Here is a 24,558-nt window from a genome sequence, read left to right on the forward strand (position 1 = left end):
CCTCTCTCCACCCACTTCCTCACCTGCTGCACCCCCAAACTGGCCAGTTTAAATGAACACCATCACCACTCACCCAACCATCAAGCTCAAAGTGGAAGGCCTCTGGCTTTCTCTCGTTTCCTGATGCCCCACATTCAAGCTGTTAATCAATCCTGTTGGCTCTTCTCTGAAACCAGACCCACACACCAGCCCCATTCACTGCCCCCCGTGCCCCTACCCTTTCTCATCTGGGAAGTCTCACCAAGTGCCACGTGGACCACCCAACAGCCCTCGCTTGCTTTCCTCTTCCACTCTTGCCCACTACAATCAATTCTCTGCACTGCAGAGAGTGATGTTATGGTAGTAAATCAATCTGGGGGGTGACGAAAATGTTCTAAAATTGATTGTGGCGATGGCCGCACAACTCTGAATACACCAAAAACCACTGGATCATACACTTTAAGTGGATGGATTGTATGATGAATGACTTATATCTCAACAATCTATTGAAGAAATAAATCAACAACTCTGAAACCGCTATCCATGCTACCAGGGCTAAACCAATAGGTACATGGCTGGTGGGAGACAGGAGCCAGGTTTCTCACTCTTGGAGAGGAAAGGGACCGATAACCAGTGGCGGGGGCAGCTAGAGTGAACGAGGCCGTACTGGAGTAGAACCAGATACTTCACTATACCTCATGTCCTTCACTTCTCTGCTCTGAATGGAATAAGCAGGCAATGTTATAAGATGCCATGTGCTTGAAGTAATTGAAGAAGAAAATCCTTTTCCTAACAGGGTAAATATTGATTAAGACGCAAGTGACAGCAAGATTTGGAGAAAAGAAGTAAGTTTCTGGATAAAGCCTGGTGAGTCTTCACCTTCAAGGAACTTAGAGTCTATCTAGAAAGGCATAGAACAAACAGGTAATTACAATACACTGATATAAACAAGATGCTACGGATCACAGAGGAAGAACACTTAGTCTAGTTTAGGGTATCAGGGAAGGCTTCCTGGAGGAGTTGAAGCTAAGTTAAGAAGAATTAGACGACAAAGACAGCAATAAAGGGGAAAAGGGTGGGAAGGCATTAAAGGCAGAAGAAGCATGTGCAGAAACCTGCTTGGGAAACTAAGTGATTTGAGTAATTCTGTGTGTAGGAGCCGAGTAAAAAGAGTGAAATAACGCAGGGCTGGGGAGGCTAGCAATGGTCATGTTGGAACAGCTTCACGAACACAAATGTCAAGCTGACAAATGTCAATTCAATCCATGAAAGCAGGTGATTTTCATGGCTGAATACACGATAGTTCTAGTAGCACTTCTGCTGGAAACCGGGCATCTGAGTCAATGTCTGGAGCACCTACGAGGTGTTGGGCACTGTGCCAGGAGACGAGGACACCACAGTAAGCGGGACCCAGACACGGCTGCCTAATCCTGTAGAATATGGGCCTAATCCCGCAGAACTGTGCTGCCACTAGCCAATTGCACGTGTTTAAATTCAAATTAATTCAAATTAAATAAAATTAAAAATTCACTTCCTCTGTCACATTTCAAGTGCTTAACAGCCTCACATGGCTAGTGACTACCATGCTGCTTTCCACGCTACTGGGCAGTGCTGTAGAGAGAAAGAGCCATTGGAAAGGTTTGACCAGGAAAGTAATATCAGTTTCTGAATATTGCATTTCAGAAAAACCCCTCTGGTGACAAAGGAAAAGCTGTTTTGGGGGTGAGGTGGGGAGTAGACTGGAGATTTCCTAATAAGATCCATTAAAAGAAGTACTTTTTTTTTTAACCACAGCACTGATTTGTTCTAAATATCTGTTTTACTACAGTAAGTTGAAATATTTTAATAGTTTGACGTTAAAAGGAATGTAAAACCATAGTTAAACCAAATCACCATAGGACTTTCAGCACTGCCATAAGGATTTCCATTATATGTGCAAGCTCTTGGCATGTCACTACAAAGCAGGGCACTGCACTGAGTCAGCTTTTTTTTTTTTTTAAGATTTTATTTATTTATGAGAGAGAGAGTCCATGAGAGAGGGTGGGACAGAGGGAGAAGCAGGCTTCCCGCTGAGCAGGGAGCCCAATGCAGGGCTCGATCCCAGGACCCTGAGATCATGACGTGAGCCCAAGGCAGATGCTTAACCGACTGAGCCACCCAGGCGCCCCTGAGTCAGCTTCTTAACAGGACATACGGTCAAGGGTTAAGTCTCCAAGGCAGATGTGAAAAATGGGTAAAAGTGTGTGTGTGTGTGTGTGTGTGTGTGTGTAGGCTCTACTGGTCATTTGTTGGCTCTGAGTACCTGTCTGTCCTTTGTTAGTGTGAATCTGAGGTAGTTTAGTGTGAATCTGAGGTAGCGGGAAGAACCCGGATGACAAGAACTCATGCTAAGGCCTGGTTCCTCTGTGTCCCACAGGCAATTCTAACTCCATATGATCTTGCTCTCTTCTTGCCAAATCTTCCTCCTGTGTTTCAACCGCAAGTACCTTAACTTAAGCCAGAAAGGATCTGGAGGAGAATCATCCACCCCTTTCCTTGGCACCCCATATCCAAAATCCACACAGCCTATCTTCACTCTCAGGATCTGTCAGGCATCTCAGTCTGAACACGGCAACCCTGAACTCACAGTTTTCTCCGCAGACCTGTTCCTTCTTCCCCTCAGTTCTGCTGACAGTCCATAATGGACATAATTCTTGCTCACATTGAGAACCTCTAGCCTTAGTCCAATGAGAGGAGGAAACCATTAGTCAGTATACTTCTATAAGCTTCAATTTTTCAAACTTCAGCTTTAAAGTATGGACTTGGAAATACTCAAGCTTTTTGTTTGTACTAACCTGAGTCAGAATTGCTGAAGGGTTTACCTTAAATACTTGAATGCAAATGGAATTTAATCCCAACCCAGAAGCAGCTGAAACCTGGCTGTCTGCCTGGGCCATCAGATGGACTTTGGAAATCTGCCAACACTGAGGACCCTGCAGCCCCATAAGATTATGTGTTAATTTTCAATTACTCTGCTTTTCTGTCTCTCAAAACTAGATTGGAGAAAAAAGTAATTCTTGTGCTGTCTTGGAGAGGTCCTCATGAAGAATTCATGCAAGCTAGTTGTTTCACGATCATGCTTAAATCCTCATTAATTCTTGCTTTTCGACCAAACTCTTTCTTTAATTTATTTCTTTTTATTTCTTTTCAATTTTGTTTAAGTAGACTCCATGCTGGGCATGGAACTCACGACCCCGAGATCAAGACCCGAGCTAAAATCAAGAGTCAGACACGAAACTGAGTGAGCCACCCGGGCGCCCCTCAACCAAACTCTTCTTACTCTCATTTCACAGGAGGGAAGAACGTTAGTAGCCTGACTTCACAAATGGATGGTTTCTGGCTTTGACCGATTTCAGTTTGCCTCCTTTCTTAGTTGCGCCAATATCTCTGTTATTTTCAGGCTAAAACACAGCAGATTGTGCCTTTTGTCATTCCGTAGTATTCTGTGGATAACAAGATAAAACCTTTACCTTGCCAGCCACTCAGAAAGCCATTTTAATACTATTATAGTGCAACTCATCTCTGTGTCTTCAGCTCAGAAATAATATTTATACTATGGCCTCTCCTGGCCTTTAAAAAATGTTTTTCCAGGGCGCCTGGATGGCTCAGTCAGTTAAGTGTCCGACTCTTGATTTTGGCTCAGGTCATGATCTCAGGGTGGTGAGATAGAGCCCCGTGTTGCACATGGAGCCTGCTTGGGATTCTTGCTCTCCCTCTGCCCCAGCCCAAAAACGCTTCTTGTTCTGAGTACGTGTTAAAGACTTCTGCCTGATAAAATCTTATTTATTTATTTATTTATTTATTTATTTATTTATTTATTTATTTATGTGACAGAGAGACAGCCAGCGAGAGAGGGAACACAGCAGGGGAGTGGGAGAGGAAGAAGCAGGCTCCCAGCGGAGGAGCCCGATGTGGGACTCCATCCCGGAACGCCGGGATCACGCCGAGCCGAAGGCAGATGCTTAACGACTGCACTACCCAGGCGCCCCTGCCTGATAAAATCTTGACTTTACTTAAGATTCCTAGCAATTGGTGACTACTTAGAATTAGTGGCTCAAATATTTACCTGTTACCACCCAAAGACAGTGTTATGTCCCAACACAATACATCTTTATAAACTGAACAGAATAGAAAGCATTATTTAACCCTTGAGAGAAATAAAAATGAAGTGGTAGGGGGAAAAAGGGCCTCCTGAAATAAATCTATGCTAAAGGAGGGGTGATGTAATATACTTACACATGCAATATTTTCCAGAAACCACCCAAAAAAGAAGCCTCACTATGTGTCTCTTCAGCATCCTAACTTCTCCATAGACAGCAGACCCCCTTCTTTGGAGACTGACCCCTACCCATTCAACCATGTTATTTTAGGTGGGGCCAGCAAACTGAAAACCAGTGGGTAAGTAACATGATCCACGACGGACCACACAGAACTTTCATTGGGAGTTTTCAAGTTGGAACAAAGAGAAGGTCAGTCACTGTAGGGTAGCGAGGTTATGAAATGTGAACACGCAGGTGTCACGGATACATTCCCTGCCATGTGAAAGGGAGCTATATAAGGGAAGAAGCAGCTGCCACAAAACAGGGAGGAACAATGGGCATGAGGGTAGCAGAGGGAGGTAGGGAAACATCTAAGTGAGTCAGAGCTCCCCTGGCTCTGGCCATCCCTGGTGACCAGCCACATACCACCCTGCTCTTCCCACAGTTTGGCTATAAAAACAAAAACCTTCAGGGGTGCCTGGGTGGCTCAGTGGGTTAAGCGTCCAACTCTTGGTTTTGGCTCAGGTCATGATCTCAGGGCCCTGAGATCGAGCACCTCGTCAGGCTCCACGCTCAGCGCAGAGTCTGCTCTCCCTCTCTGTCTCCCTCTGCCCCTCCCACCACTTGCACAGACACACACCCTCTCTAAAATAAGTTTTAAAAAACCCACAAACCTTCTTGTTTTCCCTAAGCTAATTCAAACTGAGTTTCTGTCACTTACAGCCAAGGGTTCTGACTAAAATAGAAACTGATACTAGACGTGGAGAGTAACACTGAGTAGAACTGGCTGAGTCAAGTTGAGGTGTGTATGGTAGCAAAACTCCATCCCAAGGAGGGAATACATCAGTCTTTGCTACATGGCTACTGAGAAAAGCAACTGGGTAAACTGTAATCTCTAGGATCCTGGGACTTAGATCTTGTGCCCCTTATGGTCAGAGTTCTGGGCACCTTGAGAGGAATAACAGGATGGAGCAGTGATTTCCTGAAGTCTTCAGAATGATGTTGCAAGGGAGGGAGATAGGTTGCCTGAAAGCAGTTGCCTCAGCCCACCAAGGGTGAGATAATTAAGACAGCTAGGGTTTTATGGGGGTTGTACTGTCCCAGAAAACCCAAACATAAACCTCAACTCTTTGGCAGAGTCGGGTAGGGGCAGTTATGCAGTTACATAGACAATCTGTGGCTCTAAGTGCTTCCTGTACAGACTACCAGCCAACTGTTTCGCTTTTCAGAGCCTTCTCATTCCTAGGGCAGGCTTTCTTCTGGGCTCTTCTGTCAGCTGAGTCTATGGTCTTCTCCAGTCCGTAAAATCAGTTTCCACTCACCCATCTGTTCTGCTGCTTCCAAATTCTCATTGCTACTGTCTCCTCTTTCACTTTTCTTTCTTCTTGTGGGTTTTTACTCAAGATAATCTCTTGGCTGTTATTTCAGTGGTGTTTCAAAAGGAAACAGAGGCAAATGTGGCTTAATATGCCATGTTTTCTGTCACCTCCCTCTCCCACTATCCGAATTACAATTACCCTCCTTCCCCATCTCTACCTTGTATATGGGTGCCTAGTGCTCACGCCTTATTATTTCCCTCAGGGTAGGATGGGTTAATGAGTCACAAAAAGACATACCGAGACCTGACCTGGATGAGTGGACATAGCCTAGGTGTTCAGGGCCCAGGGCTGTTACAGGTGGACAGACTCCGGGGAGAGGCGTGCACGCAGTCACAGTTGCACATGGAATACTGCATTATGGGAAGGGAAACCCTGTTAGTGGAAACAGTATGAGAAGGCGTGTATGGGCGTGTGTTTGTACACACTTTGGCACCCATTGGTGTGCTGGGTAGCAAAACGGTGGTCTGCCAACAACCTCGTTATTTGTCTTTGCCATGGCCTCTCTCTTCTGTTCTTGACGCTACAACCTTTCGGGGAAATGCTCCTCCCTGTTCTGACGACGTAGGTCTACTAGGTGTGGCCCAGCACAGACACACGGATGGGCAGTGATACAGCCCGGGACAGTAAGAATCCTTCCTTGGAGTTTTCTATCAAAAGTAGGAAAACACAGCCTCTTGAGTGGCGGCTCTGGCTGTGCACCTGAAGCCCTGGCAGGACTGAGGGGAAGGTGCTCCACAGCAGTAGGGAGCGGAGACGGCATTCTGAGAGGAAGCGCGGGACGGAGAAGCCCCCGATGGGCATCCCGGCAGCTTCTCAGTTGCTTTTGTGATCCATGGACACTTCTTCCCTTTGCTTCCTGCTTTTGCCTTTGTCTTTGTGGGTCTGTCCCTTTCTTTCCTTCTTGTTTTTTTGGCTAAGAACACGTAACATGAGATGTACCCTCTTAACAAACTGTCAAGTGTACAGTAATAGTATTCACTGTGAACACAGTGTTATACAGCAGATCATTAAAACCTAAGCTTCTTCCTTCTGCTTAACTGGGTTTGTGCTTTTTGACATTGAATTTTTTAATACCTGAGGTTAAAAAGAGTTGATACTAATATACCAACCAAATGCACAAAGCAGAAGTTTCATATTGGAAGTTTTTGTTACTGCCATAGTTCTATGAAGTGTCCACGGGATTGTGAAAGTTTAAATACTCACAAATAAAGCTAAGGCTTTAGGAAACATTAAAAAAATGAAAAATATTGGCATCATTTACCATGTTGGTCTGAAAGTACATTATGATTAAAAACAGTACAACAGTCCAGAGAATAATATCACCGTTCACATTCTGAACCCTGAGGAAGAAGAGGGACCGAAGCAAGCCTCGGAGGAAATCAGGTAGAAGTGGGGCATTTTAAGCCTCTGTTTTAAAGTATTGGAAGTTTTTTGTTGTTTGTTTTTAAGTGTATTGTTTTGGGTCTTATGGTGACTAATATAACAAAATAAAAATTATAAAAAATAAAAAAATAAAAAAAATAAAAGAAAGCAAATTTCCAGGAACTATTTAGATTAAAGCAGAAATGAAATTTCTATTCAAATTATAGCAAGTTCAATATAGGCATACTAAAAGACTATTATACAGAGCAAACCCCTACAACGGACCCTCTCAGGAACATAATTCATAGTATCTCACGTGACAGCCAGCATCTTTGCAACGGGTAAGGTATTTTTTTTAAAAAGTAACTTCTGGGGTGCATGGGTGGCTCAGTCGGTTAAGTGTCCGACTCTTGATTTTGGCTCAGGTCATGATCTCGGAGTTCTGGGATCAAGCCCCGTGTCAGTCTCTGCTTACGGATTCTCTCCCTCGGCCCCTCACCCCACGCATGCGCACGTGCCTACTCTCTTTCTAAAATAAATAAATCTTTAAAAAGTAAATAAATAAAAAGTAACGCTCACATTTGTGACAATCTTCAACTTGGACTAACAGTATTTTTGACGCTTGTGGCTGTCACTGTGTATATACCCCTGCCTACTGAAAAGGTAGAAACTGTAGCTCTTACATTCTTCCTGCATTTTTATTACTGTGCATGTTCTTGTCTGCTTCAGTGATTTACGTCTTATGCTGAGTTCTACAGGAAACCTCTTATTTCTGGAGAGCAGCTTTAATCCCCTTGAGGATTCTCTGCCCCGGCAGAGGAGGTTCTGTGACTGGGCTGATGTGCCGGATTCCTTGCTTTCATCAGACTCTGGAGACACAGGTCTGACGACATTCAGAGGAGGAAACAAAAACTGATGAGTCCTTAAGGAAGTACATGGATTACTAGCTGGAAATTTAGCCGGTTTGGTAACTTGGGCCACGAAAAGCCAAATCTATGAATTACGTAATTAATGTCCACATGTTACACCATAATCTCATCCCAAATACAAACGAAATCTCCTAAAATTCTAAGGACTAAATCATCAGGGTGGGAGCATCTTGTTCCCATACAGCCTCTACTCCAGCAACTACTCTTTTTGATACAGGAAAGCGCTCAGTCTTCCGCTCCGGCCTGCTAAGGGCTCTGGCTGCCTCCGTGCTGCTGCTCAACCCCTATGCAGTGTGATAACCACCTTGAGGACTGACCAACTCTACTAGACTTAGCTCAGCTAGAAGTACTAGCTAAAATATTGACTTTAAAATTAAATCTTAATCCAGGCTGTAGGATACCACCTGAAACAAGTTTCAAAAGTGGTAGTTATTTTGCGACTGACAATTGCCGCTGGCCACTTAGTCCTAAGCCTGGAGCTTATACTGCAACATCCAGCAGAAAGGCTGGTCCTTCCACAGAAGCAGCCGTGGTTATTACGGCGACCGAGTTCCTTCTTTCAGTCTTCTCCAGCAATAAAACGATGTTCAGAAAGAGGCACCCCCTCTAACAGCCTCTGGCAGCGACGCTTAGCTGTAGTCACTGAATGTCTGGTGCCGTGGTCACCAGGCACTTAGGGCCCTCAGGGACTCAAGTGACTCAGAGTGACAAAACTAGTAAATGAAGAGAACAACTCGGATGAAGTGAACCCTAATAGCTGGCCTTGCTAAGACTCATCTACCACCTGCAAGCTGACCGGTTTCAACAATCCACTTTGGCTTCCTGGTTTTGAAATGGAAACATCCCTGGAGTTGATATTTAGATTCTGGGTCTGGATTCGAATGCCAAGGGTGTTTCAACATAAAAAACTAAGGACTAAGGCCAGCGAGGGTTGTTGCAATATCTACGTAGGTGGGAGAAGTTTAATTGTTCTGTATCCTTCCAGAAGCTCTCCGTTCTTCCTCGAAAGGTCATTATTTGTAAGTTACCGTGTCTTACCCACCTGTTCTCTCATTAGTTTACTTCTTAAATAATGAAAACAGTATCTTAAATTCTCACATAACCCCACAAGGTAGACACTATTATTGTCCCCATTCTATAAGTGTAAAAAATGAAGATGTGAATCTTGTTCTAGGTCAGGGGAGGGCCAGGATTCAAATGCAGACAGTCTGGCTCAAGTCTATGCTCTAGGCATCAGCACCACTGAACTCTGCCCAAAGGAAGCGGTGTGGCTGTTCCCTGCTGGTAGTGTCTCAGGAAGGCGGTGGGCGAGCACTCTTACCTGGTCAGTCTCGAGTCTCCAACTGGATAACATTGCTTTATCAGGTCACTCGGATTTATTAAGTCCCTAACTCCTCTATTCCAGGGTAGCCTTACAGTGTACTCCTTAGCTACCTTCAAAGCTCTTTCCCAAACTCGCCTGATGGTTGAGAATCACCTGGAATACTTATTGTTGAAGGTGTAGCTTCTCAGGACCTCAGGATCCACTGGGTTTGATGTGGAACCAGAAAATTATATTTTTAACAACTAACCTAGGTGATTCTTCCGAGTCTTCTCATCAGTCAAGTCTGGGAAACAGTGCTCCAGGAGTTTGAGCCAATGGGAACAAATACAGTTGATCTTAAGTATTATATATTATATGTTAAGTCTAAGTATCATTAAGCAGATGACATTTCTATAGCTGAATTAATCCAAAGCAATCAGTATATATGGCACAAAGTAGTTTTCTTCAGGAAGAACTTGGGGAGTCGGTCGGAATGTCTTTGTCGGGTTTTTTTTTCCCCTTCTTTTTGGGTGATGACTGTTAGAAAGACTTCTTTAATGGCTGTGCCCTTAAGGGAGTTCCTGCAATGCTCTGATTATGGAACAGCTTAAATCAAACAGAAAGTAAACCATCTTATAGAGTCCTTTTAAGTCCCGCCTAAGAGAATTTTGGAGAAGAGAAAATTAAATAAAGAAGAGAAAGCAGTACACGGTTCTAGTTCCTTGTAAGACCCTAAAGAAACTCCTTGTATAACTAAGAGAGAGACTCAGGCTTTCAACTTAAGTGTTCATGAATCACATACAGAATGATTTAGGAGAATATCAGGGATTGATTCAATTCACACAGTCTAATCAGGAAGCAGAAACGATCTTTGACATTCAAAGAATACAAATGCAAAACTGTTGCAATTCATGACCATCAAAATATTGTTTAATGTTAAAAAAAAAAATCTCGAAAGTGCCTAATCAGCTTTGACACTATATTCACTGCTTGTCACAAATGAAGAACTTCCACCCCAGGCACCACTCACAAGCAGACTCCTTCGGTTGCTATCTTTATGAGTTAGTAGGAAAAAAGGAAGACAAAAATTAGAAAATAATATTAAAAGACAGTTAAAGGAGGAGAAAGAAAGCCAGTCCTATCCATCTCGTGGAATGTTCTGCTTCCCAGGCCAGGCCAAGTCTCAGCAGTGACTGAGGCATGAACCCTACATACCTCTTGGTGGGGGTGGGCACTCCGGAGGACGTGTGGCTCACCATGGTGTCATTCATATTAGCCAGCGGACGAGGTGGACTGAAAACAAAGACATTTACATTATATTAATAATTACCAACATGACCAGGGAAACAAATGAAAGAGTGATAAGAGCAAAGGAACCAGCTATCATTCCTCCTGATAAGCACAGTGGAGCCAGGTGGAATCGATATGTGCAGCCCAAGCAAACTCCACAAGAAGGGTTCTCGAGCTCAAAGCCAATGGACCACAGAGCTGTGCTGTATGTACCAGGAGGAGCAACCGACGATATACAGACCACGACAGGGATGTTAACTCCGCTGGCTTCTGTTTCGTGGTTTAGTACACAAGTCTGAGTTGCTACTTAATTAATTGCTCTGCCTTTTACGTGTTTCCAGGGTTATGAGGCGTTTGATGTTTGTGGTATATTACACAGGTCACAATAGCAACATGCATGTTTTTCCTGATTTGGTTAGAGTTCACTGTCTTCCCTTGGACTTAGTTTCCATACTTTATACCAATGAAGACTGTTACATACTAAATTCTTTTATTAGTCCTTTATTAGAATCTTAACAATCAACCCATATTTTATACTGATCGTCTAATTAGAATGCTTTCTTTTATAACTGAATCCAAATTTAAATTTGAAGGTAAGTATTTTTAATAACTTGTCTTTAGCGCTGGTTTTCTAGAGTCAAGGTCTATTGCTCCCTCTTGGAGAGTCTTAAATGAATGAGTCCAAACTTACCAAAGGGAAGCTACGATTTTGCCTTTCAGCCATCTTCAGCTCCTCTCCCTCCCCACCAAGTTCAGCTACAAAGGGTTTCTGTCTTGCGTTGGAGCCACATGACTATTGCTAAATATTACTCCTGGGAAATCTCTCACTTCCTCTCCTAAATTGAAAGAAGTACTTCTCAGAGAAATTTGTCCATCAAAGCCAAAAAGTGAAGCAGAAAAGTCCTTTCTCTCATATTTAGGTGCTTGGGAACTAGCTCCTGGTTTCTCTTTATATTGAAGTGCTAAGTTAATTATGTAGAGTAAGTTTTTGTAGAGGTTATACTTAGCAAGTCTTGGTGAATATTAAGGGACCAGAGCCTTTGCTATTTTGCAGGTTTCGTAGTGCACTCAAACAGAGACTCAAGGGAAAATTTTCAGGGAAAACCAAGGAATCTAAAGGCAAGGTTAAGAGGGATGGATCAATCTATCTACCTACCTCCCTGCGTACCTACTACCTACCTACCTAGCTCTGTATCTGCCTACATACACTCCTCCTTTCTTTTCACTTAATTTCATTTCTGGGTAAGGAAATATTTTAAACAATTTTCCATTTAATGGCTAGGATCAAAGATGGAATGTCATTTGCAGGGAACAGATTTAGGTCTCTTGATTTTTAAGCCACAGCACTATGCTTGTTACACATTCCTCCCTTTATGTGACAAGTCCCAAAGTAAGACATTCAGAATTGAAATATGCCTTTTTAGGCAAGAATTTAATTCCACATTATTCATCTCCCTACCTATCTTCCAGGCAGGTATCCAATTTTGCCCCCAAACTTTCAAGCCTATTAATACCGGCGGCTGTGCTGAGTTATAATCAATCAATCATTTTATGCTGACTAATAATAAAAATGAACACAGAGATTAACTTAGTTTTTGTCCTAAATTTATATTTTTGCCTCTAGTCCTTTTAAATCAATTGTCCAAATGGAACAAGGAGACAATTCCTACGAGAGACAAATCCAACAGCACAGCTTTTCATGCCTGAGGGCACCGGAGACATTCTGCTCCTAAAAACAGAATGGGCTTTGCCTCTTTAACATGTTATTATTCCTAACCCACCTCCCAAATAAGATAAGGACATGCTCATGTTGCTTTCAGAACTAATGCAGTTACCTAGTATTTTTCAATATTGAAGATACTACTACATTCAATTTCCTGTCAGTCTCAGAGGAAAAATGCCAATGGAAAAAAAACTTCTTAAAAATTTCTTACACACGGCTCCATGTGATAAAATTTCATGATTTATAGTGTTTTGTTTGGTCTGATGCCACAAAAGTCATTAATAATCATCTCTATCTCTTGGCAGATATCATGCACAATTATTCTCTTAGAGCACACATGTCAAAGCCTCTTCTCTAGTATTCAGAACCAGACAGTAATGATTACATTGTAAGTTGGAAGCTAATCATAAGTCCCCCCAAACTGCATAGCCTTTGTGAACTTCTAGCATGTTTTGCTAGGTACTATGTGTTTGTAGTCCAAGATGAAAGAGCTATTTGAAAACATAAAGGGGGTCTTTACTGTGGGATCTACCACTAGACCCACAATTCACTGTGAAAGCCAACAATTCAGACATGATCTTAGAAGATGTAATATACCATATGTGACTTCTGGCTTAAAAAAATGTTTCATGTCCCTGTAAGACAGCTGAAAGAATGCTTCCAGGTGTGAAGTAGACATTAATGGTTCCAGTGACAGAAACTTAAAAAGCAGAATTGATCCAAGTTACCAGATCAGTTCTGTTAGTCTTCTTTAACATTTAAAACCTGTTGAATACCTTGAACAGGTCACCGGATATTCTAAGTCTTCCTTTGGTGAAGATCTCAGCAAGGTATCTTTAGACACTAATGAGTTCTGTGATACCCAAATGACCACCAACCATCACGTGGTACAAATGTGGGAGGTTCCTTTTTTGTTCCTAAGACATGCCAATGTTTTGATGAGAAGATAGAAGCAAATGGATGATACAGATAGAAGTAATCTGCTAGGCAGAAGAGGCAGGTATAAAAAGAAGACTTGGAGAGAATTTTTCAAATCGTAATCAAAAGGAAAGAAGCATTCCCACTGGGTGTCTACTCATAAAAGATAAGTAAGACTATCTTCACCTCAAAAACCTAATCATATACTGATGAAGACAGATATGTAAACAAATTATCACTATGCAAAGTAGAGAGAGCAGCAACACAAGTACAAAGTGTTGAGGAGTCCAATGAAGGGCAGTGACTCCTGCCTGAGGAAGGAGAGGCAAGAGTAGTCAAGGTGAACTAACATGGAGGACAGAGATTCCCAGCTACAGAAAAAAAGTCAAGGGCACCCTAGATGGACAAAGTGATATGGAAAAAGGGATTGAAACCCAAAAGTATGTGGCATATTTGGGGCTAACTCAGTTGCCTGGACTCAAAGGCACTTGAAGGGGAGGAGCTGAAAATGCCCCTGGAAAAGTAGATTAGGGCCAGGATGTGAATGAAGCCTGTTCTACCACAAGCTAAGAAGTTTGGACTCTACACTAGAGGCAGTGGGGGAAGCATGGAATGCTTTCAAGTCAGAGGATGACGTACCTATAGTTGGGCTTTAAAAGATAACCCGAGAAGCTTGTAAATCATTGGTTTTACTCAAAGGTGTGCGTAGGAATCATCTCGGAAGCTTTGTAAAACAAGTTACCCAAGGTCTACCCTCAATTTAGTGAACCTGAATCTTGAGGACTTTTTTCTAATGCTTACCCCATTTATGTAGAATGGATTGGGAAGAAGGATGGAACGGAAGCTGGGAGACCAATTAAGAGGTTACGATAATTGTCCAGGTCAGGGATTACAAGGGTGGACAGTGCGAAAGAAAGAAAAGGAAAAATACTGCTCAGATAACAAAGATAAGGTCCAAGAACTGAGTCAGTGCATGGGGTTAGTGGGTTAAGAATGACTACTGGTGGGGCACCTGGGTGGCACAGCGGTTAAGCGTCTGCCTTTGGCTCAGGGCGTGATCCCGGCGTTCTGGTCTCGAGCCCTGCATCGGGCTCCTCCGCTATGAGCCTGCTTCTTCCTCTCCCACTCCCCCTGCTTGTGTTCCCTCTCTCGCTGGCTGTCTCTATCTCTGTCGAATAAATAAATAAAATATTTTTAAAAAAAAAAAGAATGACTACTGGTGGCTCATGATACTGATATCCATACTAGGGAACACAAGAGGGGGAAACAGGATTTGGTGTTGGTAGACAGATTGAGCAGGGAGGATTTCACTTTTGAAACTGCTGGATTTGAAGTGGCATGGATAAGTACAGGTATGTGAGATCTAGAAAGCAGCTGGAAATAGAATAGGAACCCAGGTGAAATACCAAGTTTAAAAATAATTGAGCATCATTTAAATTGTAGCTGTTCATGTGACTATTCTGATCACTACAAAGGTGTATTTTTATTTACTGTTTTCAAATAGAGCAGGTTAGGTTTGGGGAAATATCCAGTAAGAGGGTGGCTTAGATAATAGGTAAAGAGCTTCCAGTTACTGGTCAGATACACCTCTTATTATAAAGTAAAAATTTCACTTACTGGTATAAGTCATTTTCACATTACTTCTCTTATGACCAGACCACTCCAATTCATCCTGGCGGATGCTTTGGAATGTAGACTAAGTTGAAATTAAAATTGCTACAGAATCTCTCTTAAGGAAAGCTAGGAATAGATAATGAATAATTCATCATGCATTTAAAATCTTGCAGGACAAATTATATATAACTGTATCTTTCTTTTTTCATTTATCAACTATTTGTTCTCTACAAAGTGGGAGGTATGGTGCTAGCTGCTGGGGATAAAAATGAAAAAGATAAAAACTTAAGTCCTATGAGGAAGAAAAATTATTTACAATAAAAATAATTTACAGAAAAAATTATTACAATATAATGCAATAAGTAATAGAAGTAAGAAAAACTGCAACATGCCATGGGAAAATATTGAGATCACCTTACTGCATAAAGAAAAATATATTTCCAGGATGCTAAAGAGCTAAATGTAAATGTTAAATTACATAAATTAGAAAAAAACATATGGGCCTATGGATAGAGGAGGACTTGCTTAGCTCAAAAGCAATGGAAAAATTAGGAAGGAAAAGAACAATTAATTTGAATTTAAAAAATCAGAAAACAAAAATATAAATTTAGGACACTGTTTCAACAAATGTGACAGAGCAAGAATTAATAGCCTTAATATATAAGGGAGTCACACAAATTTATAACAAAATTATTAAGGTTTCAATTTAATAAAAGGGCAAAGTGAAAATACACCTTTAAAAAGAAGAAATATAAATAACATAAAAACGTTTTAATTATGAAAAAATTATAGACCATTTTCCCTTCTAAAAATAATAATAATGATGTTTCTTAAAAAAGTAATCCTTAGTGCTGGAGAGCATTTTCAGACATAAGTCCTTAATTTACTACTAAGCAAGGGAAAGTATAAAGTTAAGCAAAATTTCTAGAGGGCAATTTGGCAACACGTCCATTAAAGATCTTTAAAAATGTTCATTTTGACTCAGCAATTCCCTAAGAATCTATTCCAAGGAATTAATCAGAAATGCAAAGATAGGTTTGTATTTTAAAATATTTACGTAAATATTATTTACAATAAGATAATTCTGGAAGAAATTTAAATGTTCAAACATGAGGGAAAGGAAAACTAAGCCCTAGCATATTCATAATTATAGGATGGTACGCTGTCATTAAATATAACGCTTATTAAGCCTTTCCAAATGCTTCGCACATAAGAGGTAAAAAAGAAGGGCAAGATAAGTACAATAATAGCTAACAATTATTGAATGTTCGATGCATACCTATCAGACACTGTGTTTAAAGCCTTAACTATATTACTTATTTTATCTTCACAGTAACCCTGTAAAATAAGATAAAATTATACATACACACACCATGATCTCAGCTAAATAATATAATAGTATTATGACAATAATATAATAAGTGTAAAACAAAGTATCTGAAGGAAATATGTCAAAATGTTAAGAGAAGTGTAATTATGGGTAACTTTTTCCGGTCTATTTATACTTTCCTGTATTTCCCCAAAATCTCCAGTTAAATTTTTCCTGATTTTCAGAGAAAAAGATGCTTAATGTAAAAAAAAAATTATAAAGTAGGGGGAAAATGACAAAAAGAAAAGGGGTGCCGGGGTGGCTCAGTCGGTTAAGCATCTGACTCCTGATTTTGGCTCAGGTCACGATCTTGGGGTTGAAGGATGGAGCCCCACGTCGTGCTCTGTGCTGGGCGTGGAACTGCTTCAGAGTCTCTCTCTCCCTCTCCCTGTGTCTCCCTTCCTCCACAGGGGAAAAAAAGGACAAAAAGGAAAAACAGAAGCTATAACACCACTGAGTCAAATTCTCTAAAGTGAGTACTATTTTTGTTATCATTAAGAAAGCAAACTGAAGGAAAGTGTTTAAGGAACTGACAGTCTGTTAGTCGGCCCTCAGATTTAAGTAGATACAAAATTGCACAACCCCTCAACACCCTAACCACTGCAACCCCCCAAAAGAAAGTCAAGAAAACATATTAGATCAGGCTACATTATCTCCTCTACCAGACTTTGTAAGAAGTGTGTGTGTGTGTGTGTCTGTGTGTGTGTGTGTCTGTGTGTGTTTTAATCATTGTATTTCGACTACCCGGCAGAGTGTAAGACATGGCTCAGGCTTCTAGGGAATATTTGCTGGTCATGAGTTAGCATCATGCTGCGGAATACAGAGGCGTGCAGAGTGGATGAGAAGTCCCCTTTCTGTTAACTTCGGCTTTGGTGAGACTACTCTCGGAGCATGGAGTGACGACATAATCAGCAGTTGTATTTGGTCAATATATTTGTATTGTTTGCAGCCACAGCAGGTCTGCGTATGTGACTTCATCATGGAATCACCAGAATGGGGTACGTTTAATAACTGCAGCAGCAATACTTGTGAAGTACTTAACATGTATCGCACTCAGTTCAAACGTTTCTCAAGGATTCACTTATTTAAACCTCACGACTACCAATGAGACAGCTACTATTACTAATTTTATTTTACAGAGGGAGACACCAAGGCACAGAGAGAAGTAATCAACCTGAGGTCACAGCCAAATTGTGGCAGAAGAAGGATCTGAACCAAGGCAGTATGGCTCCTGTGTCTCTGTTCTTAATTAATCATTATGGTACAGTGTCTCTACCATCTTTGATTACTGTGCTTTCAGAAAAGCTTACCTATAGTTTAGTCTATAAATTAAAAACAAAGGCATGGTGTTAGATCGTAGTTCTTAAAAATTATTTCTATAGGAAATAATCTATTTCTATAGGTCAATTAAAAATTGTTTGTATATGATGGGGCGCCTGGGTGGCACAGTGGTTAAGCGTCTGCCTTCGGCTCAGGGCGTGATCCCGGCGTTATGGGATTGAGCCCCACATCAGGCTCCTCCGCTATGAGCCTGCTTCTTCCTCTCCCGCTCCCCCTGCTTGTGCTCCCTCTCTCGCTGGCTGTCTCTATCTCTGTCAAATAAATAAATAAAATCTTAAAAAAAATTGTTTGCATATGAAGGTAAAACTATATATCCCTGGAGGACAGTTTTGGGGTGATTTATTCTTTCCCCTATCACATCATTAGAGCTCTGTATTATGAATGCCTATCTGAACTCAGACTATCTGGCTGCAGAGCTCCCATCCTTCACCACCTCTAGGCTGACTCAAGGAAAATGAGATAAGCTAGTATAAATTGTTTCCTTCAAAAACAGATCTCTAGTTTATTAAGATGAATTTAAAACCTAATCTTAATTTCAAAGGCCTTGTGGATTCCTCATCTCAGCCTAACAAACTACATATATTTAATGAGCAAATTATCTATTCTACCAGCCAGACGGCTGATTTAAAAAAGAAAAAAAAAAAAGGAGTTTAACACTGGGCTCAGAACCAACATTGAGTGTAATTACTTGTTTTGGTTTTCTAAGTTGACTCAGCTCCAGAGGTAAACACTTTTTGGGTAGAACTTTCTAACCAAGGATGTGAAAATATGTCGTTGTTTAAGCAAAATTGCTACTTAAAAATTGTACATGAATAAAGGGGTACATGAACAAAGCCAGCCAAAGCCTGAGAGAACAAGTGAGATCCTGGGCACCTGTGAGGGCTGTCACTTTTCTGCAGGCCCTCTGACAGAACTTCTTCTGTGGGAAGTTATCCAGATAGGTGGATACTTAACCCTACCCGAGACTTTTTAAAGTATTTGCTCATTATCTTGCTCTTTTTCCCAGAATATTCTTCTGTTTATAGAGGTAAAGGCTGCAGTCCTGCAATTCTCTTTTACCTTGACAGTGACCTGCCAATCACACCCTTGGAGACTTTTTACCAGATTTTTGGGTCTGTTTATTACTGTTAGCGTGAAAGGGAAAAAGATTTTATTATGCCTTATGCTTTCATTTACTTGATCATTGCCCAAACAATGCTTTACATATGAGGTACTTAATTATTTCAGTTAAATATTTTTGTAGCCAGCTATTTGCCTTCAATTCTAGATACTTGGGTTGCTTCTGAAATGGTCTTCCCTACTCACGCTGATCATACCATTCTCATCTTTAAGATCACGTAGCAGACTTCACCATGCTTTAAGACAAATTCAAAACTCACCTCGTCGACTACATTATTCTTTCATCTATCCAACTATTTAAGCTTTCCAGATCCTTCAAGCAAGTTGTTCTTAGCCCCTGCTTTCATGTCTTCCCCTAGATATCTATCCTGGAATGTCCTTCTTCGTAGACTTGGCAAGGTTACATTCTTTCTCACTTCTCTTATCAGAGAAATGGCTCCTGAAATTCCAGTATCTCCACCAAGCCCTTCTGATTACTACCAACTCCATTTAAAGAAACAAGGACCTTATCAGTATACAAAGGAAGTAAAATCCATGCCATATTCATCCCTAGCACTATTCAGGGCTTTGAGAAAAAGCAAAAAACAAAACAAAGTGGAAGGCTGTCTCTGCCAAAAAGAAGTTTATAAACCAATCAGTCCTCATAATCATCAGTCATCACAACAACAGGCACTTAAGCTTCAGCTTAACATATGATAATTCTTAGGTCAAATGTAACATGACAATTATTTATACCAAAAATGTGTAAAATCATTTATAACAAAGAAAGATGACAACTCAATTATTTCCAACAATTAACTAAAGATCAGTACAACAAAAGAGCTAGAAAAGTCCTACGGAAGTTAGAAGATTTGCTATATATTCTACATTTATTTCTTGACTTTCAGAACACTGGAGAGGGTTGGAGAGAGAAGGGGCAGTGCACCAACATTTGTGGAGTATGAGCACTGCATTAGCATTGAGCTAGGTCCTCAGACAGATTATCCGAATTCTTTTTTTTTTTTTTAAGATTTTACTTATTTAAGTGACAGAGAGACAGCCAGCGAGAGAGGGAGCACAGCAGGGGAGAGGGAGAGGAAGAAGCAGGCTCACAGCGGAGGAGCCCGATGTGGGACTCGATCCCGCAACGCCGGGATCACACCCTGAGCCGAGGGCAGACGCCTAACGACTGCGCTACCCAGGCGCCCCAGATTATCTGAATTCTTGTTACTACTCATCATGGTATTTCTATTTCACTAATAAGGAAAGAAAGGTCAAGAAGAGAATTAAAGTGCTCCAAGGCACAAATTAGTAAGTAGCAGAACCAGTATCAGAACTCACTTTTTTCTGGTTCTAAAATCACTGAATAATTCAAATTCATGGCTCGCCATCCTACACCAGGCATCCCTGTATTATCCAAATGATAATTTCAGATTAGAGCTCTCAGGGAAGAATAGGACCACTGGCTTCAAATCTAACTTGAAGTAGCTTAGGGAAAAAAAGAGGAATTTACTGAGTGTCATCACTAAATGATCACTAACTTCATAAATGAACTTCATGAAGGGCTGGGGTACAGCTGGCTTCCGGGACACTGGAATGTCATTGGGACATTGACTCTTATCCTTGTTGAAATCTCATTTTGGGTCTGAGTCTATACAGATCTCACGGCTCTTTACTCTTAACAAGAAATAGTTTCTGCCTAATACTGTAGCCTTATCACTGGAGAACAAAAACCTCTTCCCTCATTCCAATTGGAAATTCCCAGAAAACCCCCTCTGGTATATGAGCACCCAATACTTTGGTAGTACTCTCAGAATAGCACACACAGGGCTGAGAGACGACCAATTCTCTAAAGAGGTTATTGTTCCTAGAAAAAAAGGCTGCAAAGCAAATGAATGAAAAATATTCGCTTACTTAAAGATTAACTTTCTTCAAAAGTAGAGTGTTGCTGGGGTGACCAGCCTAGATGAGCACTGCCATAGGATGAAGGCAGGATGTGTTTCTCTCTTCTTTGTCACTACTCTCCTAAATGTAGTAGTCTATAAAGCAAGTCACGGACCCCCACATTAAAACAACATATGATCTAAGAAGAAAGATAGTTTATCTAATTGTTTTCCATTATGCTGAAGAGAATCCGTGAGAGTGACAACGAACTATGACACTGGCACACTAACTACAGCTCTGGTGAATAGTGAAGGAGGGCAGATTCTAAGATCCCCTTTATCTCTACGATTCTATTACTCTCTCAAAAAGTACCCTGCCTCTTGACAACAGTTATGACAAGTGCAGATCACTTTTATGCTCCTTAAGGAGTGTGGTGTTTTGCTCTTTATTTCTATATAGCAGACCAACCATCCCGTTACTCCATTATGTTCTGTGGTTATTTGCCAAAACAAAGAAGTGAAACAAACAAACAAAACTGCCTTTTGGAAAACCACAGGGTCAGAAAAAAAAAATATGGTACGGCAAATGTAGTGTAAATATAATGTTACATGTTTACAATGACCATTCTCTGACTTGTAGCTTAGTACATTTATGATATTGGTCATTTACTATTATTCAACCAACAGAGAGATTAAAATTTCCAAACCAACTACCCTAACACACTGCAACTAATTCATCAATGTAAAAAAGACCTACCGATAGACACACATGCTTCAATTTCGATTTCTAGCAGTTCATCATAGCCATTTGTGGTATCATACTTATAATGAACTATTTCTCAGGAAGGAAAGGTTTACCACAAACACATTCTTATACAGAACTTTCACCACCAGACAACAGCTAGAGACACCCTGAGGAACCCAGATATCTTGCTCTAACTCTGGAAAAGGGCGGAAGTGCAAAATGAATGACTGAATTAGCAAATTATTTAGTACTATTGCTCAGTTTAACATTATTCTATTGAAAAAGCAGGGAAAGGGTCTACAAGACAGATAACTAAATCAACAGAAATGTACTATTTTATCTTAAAAACCTTTCCATGCCTAATCCCTCCTTCTTCGCTCTTTTTATTCATTAAACTTAGAGAGGAACTTGTCAATACTTTATGTAGGTATCAACTCCCATATTTCTAGAAAGATGAGAAAAGATAGCAACTTAAATACTTCAACAAGTTTCTGTTCACAGAGAGGTCAATGCATGATGCAACAATGTCATTTCCTGACTTGCTCGTAAGGTCATTATGAAATCTGTGTTCAAAAATGGAAACAGATACATTCTTAGAGAAGACAGCTGATTCTCAGGTATTTTTACCACGAACCAGACAGGACAAGATACAGCGGGCTTCCCCTTTTTATAATGAATGCCTGGGAAGTTCCAGAGGCTCTCGCATCCTGCCAAAAATAAACAAGATCATCATCAGCCCAGCAGCTCAAGCAGCAAAAACATAAAGGCGAGGAAAAGCTACCAAACCTTTACATTCTGTGGCAAATGCCTCTTCTTCCTTCTCTATGGACTTGGCATCTAGTGCGTTACGCTGCTGTTGTCTCTAAGGAAACAGAACAATCACATGGCGAAGAGTCTTCTGCACAAGGTAGTCTATCCCACGGAGCATTTTGGGGAGCGCAGGAACAAGAGAGCAATTCATCAGGAGGCGAACGCACGCCCGCACTCCGTCAGCAAGCCCGTCAGGCAGTCAAGTGCAGCCAATGACAGAGAGGCAGGTGCAGCACACAGAGGAGGCACCACTCCTTGGACGCATGAACATGAAACACACGTCTTGCAAGGGAATCCAAGTTCTGCTGCAAAGTACTGACCCAATTCCTGCAGTCCGCAATCCCACTGTGATGGGGGCGTGACGGACCCTCCCCTACCACCTCTCTGAATTGCCTCCCGCTGGAGAGGAAAGCAGCCTGCCTGCCTGCGCCTGCTGAGCAGTCCAGGTAGGTAGGATTGGGAGGAAGTGAGAACTAGTAAGGCTTGGTTTTTGTTCAGTTGAAGGAGTGAATGGAAACACAGAGTGAAAAAAATAGACAATGGCCTCTACCTCCCCCTCCGATGTCAAGAGCTCCCTGCTTCCTGAGGGTAGCTTGTCAGAGGGCAGCCGAGACAGGAGGGGTGCAGCGCAAGCTGCCAAACGCGCTCTCGGCGGGCCATCCACAGGGATGAGAACGTCCGGGACGCTCCGAGTCATCCTGTGCCCTCTTAACTCTTCCACAGCCCTTCAATCTATCTGCGTCTGGCCTGCATCTCTGCTGGCATCACCGCACGGCGGCCCGCGGCTGGTGGGACGGAAATAACATCCTAACGGCTGTTAGCCCGTGGGGGTCCAGACAACTTTGGATGGTTACTCATCTAAAATTACTTTCCTAAGCACAGCTCTCACGTGCCATTCTGCTCCAAGTCACCGATTCCCTACCAGTCTCCCAAATCAGGACAAACACCTTCCTTTCTGCACTCACTGCCCAGACACTAAGCCTCAGGTCCCAGGCCGTCTTAATTTTCACCACTTCCTTACGCTTCCTAAGTGTCCAGGCAAAAATGCTACCCAGGCCCTGAACTTTTTTGCCACAGTAAAGCAACAACAAAACAAAATGGTACAAGACACACAAGTAGTACACTAAAAACAGGAGGAAGTCAAAATGAAACCCAGACTAACAACCCAAGTGCCTGGCAGAGAATTCTATTGTTTGCCGAGATAAATGAAGAGGCAAGAAAAAACAACCCAACAAATCAGACTGCTAACGGGTTAATATAAACACTTTGATATCAATTTTAAAAGCCTAAAGAATAAAACGGATGTGTGTGTTTGAGTTCTCGGCAGAAAATGGAAAGAGTTGATTTCTATGACATATCAGAAATAAAATAAAAACAACATAGCAGTGGGATAGCTTCCAAGGCTACCAACTCCGAGGATACACAAAGGGGAGCAGAGCACAGGACGTGAAATGCAACGTGAACAACACAGGTTAAATTAATTTAAGGGTGAAAGAACGACAGCATAGCAGAGACTGAAATACCCTAACTTTATAATAAAACACATCGGAGGGGAACCAGAACAGTGGGGAGTGCAATGAACATGCGTTTGGGAGAGGTGGGTTCTTGTTCCGATTCTGGTACTGAGCACACTGAGTGATCTACACGATGCTGGACAACGAAGCCCTCTGTGCCTCAGCTAACCGGTCTCTGACATGAAGGGGGCTGGTTCCAGAACAGTGGCTTCCACATGTGCTCCCTGAGCATCAAAGGATTCCACGAGGTGCCTCAGTAACCACGGAGGAGAGCAAGAGGAGGATTAGACTTCAGCCTCATCCCAGTAAAAGCAGCTCCACACAAAATGTCATAAACAAAATATGCCACTGCTGCTTTTCAAAAAGTTTGAAAATCCCTTTCCTTATTAAAAAATTTAAATTAGAAGTCCCTGCTACACTCATGCGCGGTATCCCATTCTTTTCCTTTATAGGACTTACCAGTTTGCAGTTACATGTAATTAGCATTGATCGGTCTCACTTAAGAGGTTGTCAACTTCCTGAGAGCAGGGCCCCCGGAGTCTGTTGCACCCCTGAGTTCGCACTGCATACCTAACAATCTCACACCATGACTGGCATATAGTGGGTGTTCAACAAATACCGGCTCAAGAATGAAATTTTATGATTCTACTTACAGTTCTAATCTATTTGAAACAATGTGTTAGCTAAACCCAAAAGTGCAAATTGATGAAGGGCTCATGTGAATTTTAAATTGAGAAATATGTCCAGACAAGGAATTCAAAGGATAGCTAACAGGCCATTTGGGACGCTCGGGCAGCAGGTGTAATGATGATCAAACAGTGGGCTCAGGAGCACACTCGAGCACGTGAAAACAGCAGCACTTCGCAGACGGACGAAACGACTAAACCCATCAGGCCAGCGATGCCTGCTAATGCAGTTTTGGTATTTAATTTCTAGGCCAAAAGAATCTAAAAGTAATTTGAAATGTCCTAATACATTAGGGAGTTTGCAAGGGGAATAAAGA

The 24,558-nt window shown here is 41.6% G+C and overlaps 1 protein-coding gene across 13 annotated transcripts in view; it reads right to left on the reverse strand.

Moving 5' to 3' along the window:
* Nucleotides 1-24,558, reverse strand: part of DTNB (dystrobrevin beta) — a 231,551-nt gene that overhangs the window by 71,228 nt on the left and 135,765 nt on the right. For all 13 annotated transcript variants that reach the window (XR_005832775.1, XR_005832774.1, XR_005832776.1 and 10 more), the window contains exon 10: nucleotides 10,466-10,543. Coding sequence is in view for 10 of the 13 variants with exons in the window: in XM_040622973.1 (XP_040478907.1) it covers nucleotides 10,466-10,543 (78 nt within the window). In the remaining 3 variants the exon portion in view is untranslated. The remainder of the gene's footprint in view (nucleotides 1-10,465; nucleotides 10,544-24,558) is intronic.

This window comes from Ursus maritimus, unplaced genomic scaffold (genome assembly GCF_017311325.1).
Source record: "Ursus maritimus isolate PB19 unplaced genomic scaffold, ASM1731132v1 scaffold_6, whole genome shotgun sequence".
In the NCBI taxonomy this organism is placed as follows: domain Eukaryota; kingdom Metazoa; phylum Chordata; class Mammalia; order Carnivora; family Ursidae; genus Ursus; species Ursus maritimus.